This window comes from Mya arenaria, chromosome 8 (genome assembly GCF_026914265.1).
Source record: "Mya arenaria isolate MELC-2E11 chromosome 8, ASM2691426v1".
In the NCBI taxonomy this organism is placed as follows: domain Eukaryota; kingdom Metazoa; phylum Mollusca; class Bivalvia; order Myida; family Myidae; genus Mya; species Mya arenaria.
Genome location: NC_069129.1, coordinates 36550299 through 36564834, shown reverse-complemented (window position 1 = coordinate 36564834; position 14536 = coordinate 36550299). Strand labels below are relative to the sequence as shown.

Below are 14536 nucleotides of genomic sequence, written 5' to 3'. Positions count from 1 at the left end.
TCCAACCATTCATCTATTATTAGTTACAGTGATCTTGAACCCAGGGGCTCCAATTGCAATCCTAAATTTTCCTAAAAACCAAGTTTATTCAAGATATGTCATCCATAACTTAAGTTATTCGGGTTCAGCCACTTTTTTTATTCTTTAGTAACAGTGACCCTCACTTTGACCCCAGGGGCCCTAAATGAAACCCCATGAAAGGTATCCATAAACTCTTCCTAAAAACTAAGTTTAGTCAAGATATGTCAACCCTAACTAAAGTTATTCTGTACTAATTATTTTCTTTAATTTTAGTAACAGTGGTATTGACCTTAACACTAGGGGACCCCAATGCAATCCCATGAAAGATATCCATAAACTCTTCCCATATATGAAGTTTGGTCAAGAAATGTCAACCCTAACTGAAGTTATTCAGTAATCACTATTTTTCTAACTATTTTTCCGTTTTAAGTAACAGTGACCTTGAATTTGACCCTACGGGCCCAAACGCAATACCATATAAGGTCTCAATAAACTTTTTCTAAAAACAAAGTTAAGTCAAAATATGTCAACCCTAGCTAAAATTATTCAGTTTCAACTCTTTCTCTGTTTTTAGTAACAGGGACCCTGACCTTGACCCTAGGGGCCCCACACCCAATCCCATTAAAGGTCTGCAAAAACTCTACCAAAATACCAACTTAAGACACGATATGTCAAACAAAAGTTATTCAGTTTCAACTGTTTTTCTATTTCTATAATCAGTGACCTTGACCTTCACCCAAAAGGCCCCAAACTCAATCCCATGAAAGGTCTTCATAAACGTTTCCTTAATATCAAGTTAAGTCAAGTATGTAAACCCTAACTAAAGTTATTCAGTTTCAACAGATTTCTATTTTTAGTTACAGTGACCTTGACCTTGACCCAAGGGGCCCAAAACGCAATCCCATGAAAGGTCTGCATAAACTCTCCCTAAATACCAATTTTAGTCAAGATAAGTCAACCCTAACTAACGTTTTTCAGTTTCAACGATATGCATTTTTTTCAATTTAAGTAACAGTGACCTTGACCCTTGACGATGTTATTTTTAGTAACAGTGACCTTGACTGACCATTTGAGCCCCAAATGCAATCCCATGAAAGGTCTTCTTTTCCTATATACAAAGTTTTGTCAAGATATGTCAACCCTTCCTAAAGTTATTTAGCTTCAAAGCTAATTTTGACGCTGCCCATATCAGAAAAATAAACTGCCGTAAACAATTAAACACATCAGGCAAATCTAACAAACAATCAAATCATGTCAATCAAATAAACAAATCATGTCAGACAAATGAACACATTATTTCAGACATCACAGCAGACAAGTAAGTATAGTTTAGTTTAAACTTTCTTCATAGTTTGTTCCAATGACTGTGAAATGACTGTGAAATTAGTTATTCTCGACTTAAAGTTAAAGGTAAGCTAAAATTGGATAAAGTTTAACACAGAGGACACCAGATTCCGCATTTGTTTAATTTCTACTGGCTATAAAAGCTTTGAGAAGGTATCTCTTAAGATTTCACCTCACAATTAAATAGCATTGAAATGTATGATGGTTTATCAGAATTATGGTGCAATATGTCTTATTTCATTTACAGTATATACAGTTTAATCTACTGTTTGTTAAATCTATGAAATAACGTCTTAAGTGATTAACCTTTAATTTAAAGAACTTCACGCTGATTATGTCACACAGTTATATGAAACCCATTATAAAAAAACCTTCATAAGAATTCTATTAAATTAATATCAGAATGCACTGACCATCATGAGATCCACTTTGCTCATAAATGAAATTGAACAGGCTATACATAATGATACCTCCTTATACATGATGATACCTCTCTATACCTAATGGTACCTCCTTATACATGATGATACCTCTCTACACCTAATGGTACCTCCTTATACATGAAAATACCTCTCTATACCTAATTGTACCTCCTTATACATAATGATACCTCTCTATACCTAATGGTACCTCCTTATACATGATGATACCTCTCTATACCTAATGATACCTTCTCATACATGATGATACCTCTCGGATACCTAATGGTACCTCCTTATACATAATGATACCTCTCTCTATACCTAATGGTACCTCCTCATACATGATGATACCTCTCTTTACCTAATGGTACCTCCTTATACATGATGATACCTCTCTATACCTAATGGTACCTCCTTATATATGATGATACCTCTCTTTACCTAATGGTACCTCCTCATACATGATGATACCTCTCGGATCAATGATAATACCTCTCTATACCTAATGGTACCTCTTCATACATGATGATACCTCTCTATACCTAATGGTACCTCCTCATACATGACGATACCTCTCGGATACATGATGATACCTCTCTATACCTAATGGTACCTCCTTATACATGATGATACCTCTCTATACCTAATGATACCTCCTTATACATGATGATACCTCTCGGATACATGATGATACCTCCCTTTGCCTAATGGTACCTCCTTATACATGATGATACCTCTCTATACCTAATGGTACCTCCTTATACATGATGATACCTCTCTAAACCTAATGGTATCTCCTCATACATGATGATACCTCTCTTAAACATGAAGATACCTCTCTATATTTGATGTTACCTCCTCATATATGATGATACCTCTCTATACATGATGGTACCTACTTCTTCATGATCATACCTCTCATTACATTAAAGTACCTCCTTTTACATGATAATACCTCTCTATACCTAATGGTACCTCCTCATACATGATGATACCTCTCTATACCTAATGGTACCTTGTCATACATGATGATACCTCTCGGATACATGATGATATCTCTCTATACCTAATGGTACTTCCTTATACATGATGATATCTCTCTATACCTAATGGTACCTCCTCATACATGATGATACCTCTCTAAACCTAATGGTACCTCGTCATACATGATGATACCTCTCGGATACATGATGATACCTCTTTATACCTAATGGTACCTCCTTATACATGATGATACCTCTCTATACCTAATGGTACCTCCTTATACATGATGATACCTCTCTATACCTAATGGTACCTCCTTATACATGATGATACCTTTCTATACATGAAGGTATCCCTCTATACAAAATGGTACCTCCTGGGACTTAAGCCAGTAGAAAATTGAGTTTTAATATACAGATGCATGGGTACTCATCCCAAATCTAGTTTTGCATGGTGTTAGTAATATTAAGAAACCCTTATTCATTCTCCCAAAGCAAGACAGGCCTGCACATCTATGTGTCTGTATAGTTAGGCAATTGAATTTAAAGGGACTAGATCACATTTTATATTGTTGATCATTTTAAATGTGACAGAAAATGCATTTTGCCAAAAAGTGCTACTAATGCTATTAGTATTTGAATGATTTTAGGGTTTGATTCACACAGTTCTGTTAAAATGAGTATCTTGCCAATGCTGCCAATGCTGTTGTGTGTTCATAAACATAAATGTGAGTAAAATAATTCAATTTCAACAACGTTTAAACAAAAGATTATTATAAACTAGGGATGCAAACGAATGACAAAATTGATATTCAAATATTCGGTAATTCTTTCGATTGAATATACGTAATAGCCAGGGCCCTGGTACCCTTCTTTGTCGTATTCGATACACGCGACGGACACTTATTATTCCACAAATTAGCCTCTGAATTTCCCCATTTTCAGAATATATCCCAAGAAAAAGCGATATATTTTAAACAAAAAAACAAACTATATCAATTCCTCTGCGTTTACTTTTGTAAACAATACAAAATAAGATAGGGGAATTTCGTTTTTTCCCGGTTAAATGACAATATGCGCCAACGTGGTACTTGCAGCCTCGTTCTGGGATTGATGTTTACGAAATATATTTATAGAAAACGACACCAACCATGCCCAAACGTCGATTTTGACTGATGTATTTTACATAAATACAGGACAAATATATTTAAACGTTAAACCATACAATTACTTTTCAACGCAAGAGCGTTGTAATGAAACATGGAAAACAGTTTAAAGCACATAACTAGCACATGTCCTTCGAATCATCATGGGGATTTGCGCAATATCACCAAGCTTGATTAGCAGTGAAGACAACACATTGGTATAAAGGCCGATCTTAAATGTTCAAAAAATAATTGGAATGTGTCTGATTTCACTTGTCTAACAGTAGTAAATACAAAATTACGGGGACTGTTTATAGTTCCCAGCGATATATCCGATATGGCGCGTGTATAGTGTCATAAGTTCACACCTCTGGCATAACGGGTCCATCGTTGTAAAACAAGACAGAGGAAGATGACAGTTGTAGGCAAAACGTTTATTAATTTATTAATTCAACAAAAACATCGAATGTTCGAATACCGATTTTGACATTCGAATACCAAACGTTTGATCGAATATTCGAATATTCGTTTGCATCCCTATTATAAACATGAAATACGGTGTACTGATCCTAGTCCCAGTACTTACTACAGTGGTGCACTAATCTCAGTCCTAGTACTCACCATCCCAGTCCTAGTACTCACCATCCCAGTCCTAGTGCTCACCATCCCAGTCCTAGTGCTCACCATCCCAGTCCTAGTGCTCACCATCCCAGTCCTAGTACTCACCATCCCAGTCCAAGTACTCACCATCCCAGTCCTAGTGCTCACCATCCCAGTCCAAGTACTCACCATCCCAGTCCTAGTGCTCACCATTCCATTCCTAGTGCTCACCATCCCAGTCCTAGTACTCACCATCCCAGTCCAAGTACTCACCATCCCAGTCCAAGTACTCACCATCCCAGTCCTAGTGCTCACCATCCCAGTCCAAGTACTCACCATCCCAGTCCTAGTGCTTACCATCCCAGTCCAAGTACTCACCATCACAGTCCTAGTGCTCACCATCCCAGTCCTAGTGTTTACCATCCCAGTCCAAGTACTCACCATCACAGTCCTAGTGCTCACCATCCCAGTCCTAGTGTTTACCATCCCAGTCCAAGTACTCACCATCCCAGTCCAAGTACTCACCATCCCAGTCCTAGTACTCACCATCCCAGTCCTAGTGCTCACCATCCCAGTCCAAGTACTCACCATCCCAGTCCTAGTGCTCACCATCCCAGTCCTAGTGCTTACCATCCCAGTCCAAGTACTCACCATCCCAGTCCTAGTGCTCACCATCCCAGTCCAAGTACTCACCATCCCAGTCCAAGTACTCACCATCCCAGTCCTAGTACTCACCATCCCAGTCCTAGTGTTCACCATCCCAGTCCTAGTGCTCACCATCACAGTCCTAGTGCTTACCATCCCAGTCCTAGTGCTCACCATCACAGTCCTAGTGTTCACCATCCCAGTCCTAGTACTCACCATCCCAGTCCTAGTGCTCACCATCCCAGTCCTAGTACTCACCATCCCAGTCCTAGTGCTCACCATCCCAGTCCTAGTACTCACCATCATAGTCCTAGTGCTCACCATCCCAGTGCTAGTGCTCACTATCCCAGTCCTAATACTCACCATGCCAGTCCTAGTTCTAACTCCAGTGTACTCAACCCAGTCCTAGAACTCACTAAAGTGTACTCAGCCAAGCCCTAGTACTAACTGTGGTGTACTCAACCTAGTCCTTGTACTCATTACGGTGTACTCAACATAGTCCTAGTACTCACTATGGTGTACTCGACCTAGCCCTAGTACTCACTGTGGTGTACACATCCCAGTCCTAGTACTCACTGTGGTGTACTCATCCCAGTCCTAGTACTCACTGTGGTGTACTCATCCCAGCCCTAGTACTCACTGTGGTGTACTCATCCCAGTCCTAGTACTCACTGTGGTGTACTCATCCCAGTCCTAGTACTCACTGTGGTGTACTCATCCCAGTCCTAGTACACACTGTGGCGTACTCATCCCAACCCTCGTATTCACTGTGGTGTACTCATCCCAGTCCTAGTTCTCACTATGGTGTACTCATCTAAGCCCTAGTACTCACTGTGGTGTACTCAACCCAGCCCTAGAACTCCCTATAGTGTACTTAGCCAAGCCCTAGTACTCACTGTGGTGTACTCAATCCAGCCCTAGAACTCACTATAGTGTACTCATCCCAGCCCTAGTACTAACTGTGGTGTACTCAACATAGTCCTAGTACTCACTATGGTTTACTCAACCTAGCCCTAGTACTCACTATGGTGTACTCATCTCAGTCCTAGTTCACACTTGGTGTACTCATCCCAGTCCTAGTACACACTGTGGTGTACTCATCTCAGTCCTAGTTCACACTTGGTGTACTCATCCCAGTCCTAGTACACACTGTGGTGTACTCATCCCAACCCTCGTACTCACTGTGGTGTACTCATCCCAGTCCTAGTTCTCACTATGGTGTACTCATCCCAGCCCTAGTACTCAGTGTGGTGTACTCATCCAAGCCCTAGTACTCACTATGGTGTACTCAACCTAGCCCTAGTACTCATAATGGTGTGTACACTCTACGGTGTATGGTGTACTCATCCAAGTCCTAGTACTCACTTTGGTGTACTCATCCCAGTCCCAGAACTCACTATGGTGTTTTCATCCCAGTCCTAGTACTCACTATGGTTTACTCATCAAAGTCCTAGTACTCACTTTGGTGTACTCATCCCAGTCCTAGTACTCACTATGATGTTGTCATCCCAGCCCTAGTACTCACTATGGTGTTGTCATCTCAGCCCTAGTACTCACTATGGTGTGTCCATTGGTTTTTCCTCATACTCTTCAATGAGATCAAAGATGGCCGTGCCTTTCTTCGCCTTAATGTGTTTGAAGCCTGCTGTGATCCGCAACTCTCGACCATTGTCAGCTTAAAATGGAAACATTTGGTTAAGAAATAAATATTCTTGTAATGAAAACATCATAGGAATAATAATTAAGTTTGCTTCGCGTCTCATTGATATTAACTCTGAAGAACAATTTAAAATACAAAGTTTTAAAACCTGTGAATCATGCCAGTGTTTAATAGTTGTCCTGTTAAGGCCAATGGAGCAATTCATATCAGCTTTCAGGAGTTGCTGTTTTTACAATCAAGCTTAAATAAATAGTAGGAGCATTAAAACTAAACAGCAATTGCTCACCTTCAATAACATCCCCGTTCTGGTCGACACACTGTATCTGTATACTAAAAGGTTGGCCCTGTGTGATCTCAATAAACTCTTTCCCTGTTGGGTTTAGTATGGCAATCCTGTTGGGCAGTTTAGAGGGTTTCCCGTGGTCCCAAACCCCACGATACATGAGCCCGGAGCAGTGACGCATCAAGCCATCACCTTGGAAAGTATCATCCTCGAAATGGCCCTAATTAGAAAGTTACGTGGTTGTATAGTTACTATTTTCTTATTCTTATTTTATTATATGAATAGTGATACAAATTATTCCTATTTTGTTATATCATTTTTTTATGTATTATTGATGAATGATCATTCTGAAGCTAAAACTACAATGTCTGCAAAATAGCAATCTCTTACTACTGTTTACAAATAAAATCAGATAAACAAAGCATGAGCACAATGCCATGTTGAACCATGGGGACACTCCATTTGTACAGCCTTAATGGCAGTTTTGGGCAGCCAGTTTTAACTCTTCATAGAGTTTCATTTATAAATGCACAGTTCTTGTGAGCCTAATTTAAAGCTACGCTTAACATTTATGGATGCTTTGTGAGCCAGTCTCTTTAGAAGTTAGTTACACTGGGGCAGATGGTTTTTCTTTAATGTGTGAATTCAATTGACAGGCCATAGATTTTGCACATAATTTGAAACTCATTTAGTGGTCTGGGCAAAGGCCACAATCATTTTATACTTCAAACATTGAAACGCTAAGCTCATTTGAAAAAGGTAGTTATTTTCAATGAGATTGTTCATTGACAGCAACAGGATGTGGAACATCCATGAGACTGGGTATGGTTCTATATCTATTGAAAACTATGATTCTATTAGATATACAATATACATTATTTGTAGATTAAATTGTTCAAAGAAAAACCTCTGTTGTAACAAAGAATTTGGACAGTCTCGTGGATTTACTGTTTTTCACGCATTACACTGATTTCAAAAGTATCGTAAATTTACTGTGAAAGAGTGTTTTTGTTCATTTTCTAATTGTGCTTTACCATTGTATGTAGTTTGATAAAAATTCCATCCAGTAGTTATAAAAGTATGCTCCAGACAAAAAAAAGGTAAAAAAGGGTAATAACTCTGTAATAAGCTGATATAGAGTTATGGTTCTTGTACACAGCACTTCTTCTCATAGTGCTTTACCATTGTAGGAAGATTAATTAAATTTCATCCTTTAGTTTTCAAGTAATGCTCCATACAAGAAAAAAGTAATAAAGGGCAATAATAAATGTATGGTTTTTGTACAAAGCACTTCCTCTAATTGTGCTTTACCATTGTATGAAGTTATGTTTTAGTTGTCAAGATAGGCTCCAGACAAGAAAGGGCAATGACTAAGGGCAATAACTCAGTAATTGGCTATTATAAAGTTTTGATTCCTGTATACTTCAATTTACCGCATTATAATTTATCATTGTATAAAGTCTAATTAAATTCAATCCAGTAGTTTGTTAAGGTATGCTCCAGACAAGAACATTTGCAAAGGACCAATCGACCACAGGGTGACTCCAATATAACCCCCTTCAAGCTTCATTTGGCGGGGTATGATGATATCAATTTGACAATTTTACAGTATTTAATATGCTGTACGAAATGTTCCAAAAGTGAAAGATGTACAGTGCACACAGAATTTACGTTTGCAGCCAAAAATGATGGACACACCACACATTAATTTATGGCTGCAACATTGAGGCATCCATATCTATTTAAAGTATTGGTGCAACCAATATGAAGAAAATAAAAATGCATCCTTATCTATATTTAGAAAATATTAGCGTTTCATAGATTATGCATCCACATCCATTATATTTTTTTCTGACTAATGAAATGTCTTGTAACATCACTATTGAAACCCAATTACTGCAGACGAATACTTTATAAATGACAAACTGAAGTGCAGATTAAAGAGTTTTCACAAACTAGTTGTATAGAATTCCATTGTACCAATGCCATGAAATTTAATATTTTGTCAAATCAAACAATACTATACACTAGACGCCAAATGGAGACATGTCAAGCCCATTGAAAGAGCCTTTGACACAGAGCCTTTGACACAGAGCCTTTGACACAGAGCCTTTGACACAGAGCCTTTGGATGCTTCCGTAATTGCCTAAAATACTATAAATATGGATGCATCCATAAATACCTAAAATACTGTAGATATGGATGCATCCATAATTGCCTAAAATGCTGTAAGTATGGATGCATCCATAATTACCTAAAATACTGTAGATACGGATGCATCCATAAATGCCTAAAATACTGTAGATATGGATGCATCCATAATTACCTAAAATACTGTAGATATGGATGCATCCATAATTGCCTAAAATACTGTAGATATGGATACATCCATAATTGCCTAAACATACTATAGATATGGATGCATCCAAATAGCCTAAAATACTGTAGATATGGATGCTTCCGTAATTGCCTAAAATACTATAGATATGGATGCATCCAAATAGCCTAAACATACTATAGATATGGATGCATCCAAATAGCCTAAAATACTGTAGATATGGATGCTTCCGTAATTGCCTAAAATACTATAGATATGGATGCATCCAAATAGCCTAAACATACTATAGATATGGATGCATCCAAATAGCCTAAACATACTATAGATATGGATGCATCCAAATTGATTAAAATACTGTAGATATGGATGCATCCATAATTGACTAAAATACTGTAAATATGGATGCATCCATAAATACCTAAAATACTGTAGATATGGATGCATCCATAATTGCCTAAAATGCTGTAAGTATGGATGCATCCATAATTACCTAAAATACTGTAGATACGGATGCATCCATAATTGCCTAAAATGCTGTAAGTATGGATGCATCCATAATTACCTAAAATACTGTAGATACGGATGCATCCATAATTGCCTAAAATGCTGTAAGTATGGATGCATCCATAATTACCTAAAATACTGTAGATACGGATGCATCCATAAATGCCTAAAATACTGTAGATATGGATGCATCCATAATTACCTAAAATACTGTAGATATGGATGCATCCATAATTGCCTAAAATACTGTAGATATGGATACATCCATAATTGACTAAACTACTGTAAATATGGATGCATCCATAATTACCTAAAATACTGTAGATATGGATGCATCCATAATTGCCTAAAATGCTGTAAGTATGGATGCATCCATAATTACCTAAAATACTGTAAATATGGATGCATCAATAATTGTCTGAAATACTGTAGATATGCATGCATCCATAATTACTTAAAATAGATATGAATACATCCGTAATTGCCTAAATTAGTTCTGGATGCATCCATAATTGCCTAAAATAGATCTGGATGCATCCATAATTGCCTATAATAACAAGGGTTTCAACCATATTTTATGGGGGCTCAAAAAAATGTATGGTGCACTCATAATTTATGGTTGCAACCATTTAAAATATGTACTGTGAAACCATACATGAAGGCTCACCGTGCATAAATATATGTATCCATAAAATATGGGTGTACAATACTTTTTGGTCTTTTGGACCAATTGTTAAAAAAATAATTCAATAGTGTCACTTGAATGCAAAAATCCCTCTTGTTACAAGGAATGAGGACAGTCTCATGGATCATTTCACTCATCACTGATAACAACAAAGTAGGCCTCTCACATTTGATTTATGGAGATATATTTTTATTAAAGATGCACTCTTACTCCCAAATAAGATTAGCCACAATTAAAAGAATTGTTTTCATATATAAAAAAGGATGAATGAATGTTGAAAACAATGGTTCTTATGAAGGATAGGAGAGGAGTTTAATTTGAACAAGAGCGGTCACAGACAGCTATATCCCCCGCCTCATGGGGGCATTTTTTGTAACGAAAGCCAATCAATGGTAAGGGTAGTTTTTCAGGAACATAAGAAATGTGTAAAAATTAAGAAAGGGCAATAACTCTTTTAAAAATGGTCAAATTGCAAAAGCCTGACAATATGTGCTATATCACTATATAGTCATAAAGATAAGAGGATTTGCGAAGAAACCAATTTTAAATGTAACATATGCAAAGGGCAATAACTCTTTCAAACATGGTCGTATCCCAAAAGCCCGACAATATGCGCTGCTTCACTTTATGATCATCAATCTGTGAAAGTTTGGTAGAAATTGCATGAAAAACATAAGAGGAGTTGCGAAGAAACCAATATTAAATGTAAAATAAGCAAAGGGCAATAACTCTTTCAAAAATGGTCAAATCAGGAAAGCCCGACAATATGTGCTGCTTCACTTTATGATCATCAATCTGTGAAAGTTTGGTAGAAATCGCATGAAAAACGTAAGAGGAGTTGCGAAGAAACCAATTTTAAATGTAAAATAAGCAAAGGGCAATAACTCTTTCAAAAATGGGCGTATCGGGAAAGCCCGACAATATGCGCTGCTTCACTTTATGATCATCAATCTGTGAAAGTTTGGTAGAAATCGCATGAAAAATGTAAGAGGAGTTGCGAAGAAACCAATTTTAAATGTAAAATATGCAAAGGGCAATAACTCTTTCAAACATGGTCGAATCCCAAAAGCCCAATAATATGCGCTGCTTCACTTTATGATCATCAATCTGTGAAGTTTGGTAGAAATCGCATGAAAAACGTAAGAGGAGTTGCATAAAAACAATTTTAAATGTAAAATAAACAAAGGGCTATAACTCTTTCAAAAATGGTCGAATCGCAAAAGCCCGACAATATGCGCTGCTTTACTTTATGATCATCAATCTGTGAAAGTTTGGTAGAAATCGCATGAGAAATGTAAGAGGAGATGTGAAGAAACCAATTTTAAATGTAAAATAAACAAAGGGCTATAACTCTTTCAAAAATGGTTGAATCGCAAAAGCCCGACAATATGCGCTGCTTCACTTTATGATAATTAATCTGTGAAAGTTTGGTAGAAATCGTATGAGATATGTAAGAGGAGATGCAAAGAAATGAATGTGGGACGGACGGACGCACACACGCACAGAATCTCGCCTACCATTACTATATCCCCTCGCCTTTTCAAGGTGGGGGATAAAAAAGGTGCTTTCTACCTTAAGAATTGATATTAGACCAAAGTAAATATTTTAGCATTCACCAATCATTTAATATTTTCGCGTTTTCAGCTATTAAGTACTCCCTCACACGGTTACAATCTTGTTATCAGTAATTAATATTTTTCATAAATGCATCATTAAAAGTATGTTTTACCTCGTACACTGTTCCGCTTGTAAACCTCATGTCGCCTTCTCCGTGCCTTAAATCATTTTCCCAGTCTCCATTGTAACGATCACCTTTCCTGTTCAAACAGCAGATCAGATCAGATCAGGTCAAGCATGAGGTAATCATAATGTTGTACCAGTACTTGATAGTAATCAAACATTGGCAGCAACTGCAGTTTTCCAGGACTAGTCACATGATATGTTTAAAAAATAAAATGGTAACATGATTATGAACAAGAGCTGTCATAGTACAGCATGCTCGACTATAAACTGCTATGTCTAAGAAATGAATACAATTATAATGTAAAATGGGCCTGTCAAAAGCAATAAAAAAAGTCAAATTAAAAAGTCAACAAGAAACACTGCAATGCGACGAAACCAGATTTTTAAAGATTGACAGAAGGACTTCAGCATTTGTTGCTACCATAAATTCAGTTCCAACTGTTTTTTTCTATTTTAATTAGCAGTGACCTTCATCCTAGGGGCCCCTAATGCAATTCCATGGAAGCCCACCATAAACTCTTCCTACAAACCAAGTTTGGTCACAGTACGTAAACCCTAACTAAAGTAATTCAGTACCAATAAGTTATCTAGTTTAAGAAAAAGGGACCTTGACCTTGACCCTAGTGGCCCCAAAACAAAATCCCTTGAAAGGTCTCCATAAACTCTACTTATGTACCAAGTATGGTCACAATATGTCAACCCTTACTGAAGTTATTCACTACCATCCAGTTCTCTATTTTTAGTAACAGTGACCTTGACCCTAGAGGCCCAAAACCCAATCCCATGAAAGGTCTCTTTAAACTCTATCAAATTACCAAGTCTGGTCACAATATGTCAGCCCTAATAAAACTAACTACAAGCCCATGTAATCACTACAGTGTATTTATCTCAGCCCTAGTACTCACTACAGCGTACTCATCCCAGCCTTAGTACTTACTACAATGTACTCAACCTAGCCCTAGTACTCATTATGGTGTACTCAACCCAGTCCTAGTACTCACTATAGTGTACCCAGCCAAACCCTAGTACTCACTGTGGTGTACTCATCCCAGTCCTAGTACTCACTATGGTGTACTCAGCCAAGCCCTAGTACTCACTGTGGTGTACTCAACCCAGTCCTAGTACTCACTGTGGTGTACTCTTCCGAGTCCTTATACTCACTCTGGTGTACTCAACCCACTCCTAGTACTCACTATGGTGTACTCAGCCAAGCCCTAGTACTCACTGTGGTGTACTCAACCCAGTCCTAGTACTCACTGTGGTGTACTCTTCCGAGTCCTTATACTCACTCTGGTGTACTCAACCCACTCCTAGAACTCACTATGGTGTACTCAGCCAAGCCCTAGTACTCACTGTGGTGTACTCAACCCAGTCCTAGTACTCACTGTGGTGTACTCTTCCGAGTCCTTGTACTCACTGTGGTGTACTCAACCCACTCCTAGTACTCACTGTTGTGAACTCATCCTAGTCCTAGTACTCACTATGGTGTACTCATCTGAGTCTTAGTTCTCACTGTGGGGTTCTTATCCCAGTCCTAGTACTCACTACAGTGTTCTCATCCCAGCCCTAGAACTCCCTGTGTACTCATTCCAGTCCTAGTACTCACTATGATGTCCTCATCCCAGTCCTAGTACTCACTATGGTGTACTCATTCCAGTCCTAGTACTCAATTTGGTGACCTATTCTGAGTCCTAGTTCTCACTGTGGGGTTCTCATCCCAGTCCTAGTACTCACTATGGTATACATATCCCAGTCCTAGTACTCACTACAGTGTTCTCATCCAAGCCCTAGAACTCACTGTGTACTCATCCCAGTTCTAGTACACACTATGGTGTACTCATTTCGTTCCTAATAATCACTGTGGTGTACTCATCTCATCCCTAATTATCACTATGGTGTACTTATCCCAGCCATAGAACTCACTACAGTGTACTCATCCCAGTCCTATTACTCACTACAGTGTACTTATCTCATCCCTAATTATCACTATGGTGTACTCATCCTAGTCCTATTACTCACTACAGTGTACTCATCTCATCCCTAATTATCACTATGGTGTACTCATCCCAGTCCTAATACTCACTACAGTGTACTCATCCCAGCCATTATACTCACTACAGTGTACTCATCCGTGCCCATGTACTCACTACAGTGTACTCATCT

General features: G+C 38.1%; 1 protein-coding gene across 10 annotated transcripts in view; it reads right to left on the bottom strand.

The window, feature by feature from the left end:
- Window positions 1-14536, bottom strand: part of LOC128243279 (MORN repeat-containing protein 1-like) — a 105265-nt gene that overhangs the window by 61912 nt on the left and 28817 nt on the right. For all 10 annotated transcript variants that reach the window (XM_052960945.1, XM_052960936.1, XM_052960939.1 and 7 more), the window contains 3 exons: window positions 12360-12447; window positions 7107-7323; window positions 6718-6835 (listed from right to left, as the gene is read on the bottom strand). In XM_052960945.1, the coding sequence (XP_052816905.1) occupies window positions 6718-6835; window positions 7107-7323; window positions 12360-12447 (423 nt within the window). The remainder of the gene's footprint in view (window positions 1-6717; window positions 6836-7106; window positions 7324-12359; window positions 12448-14536) is intronic.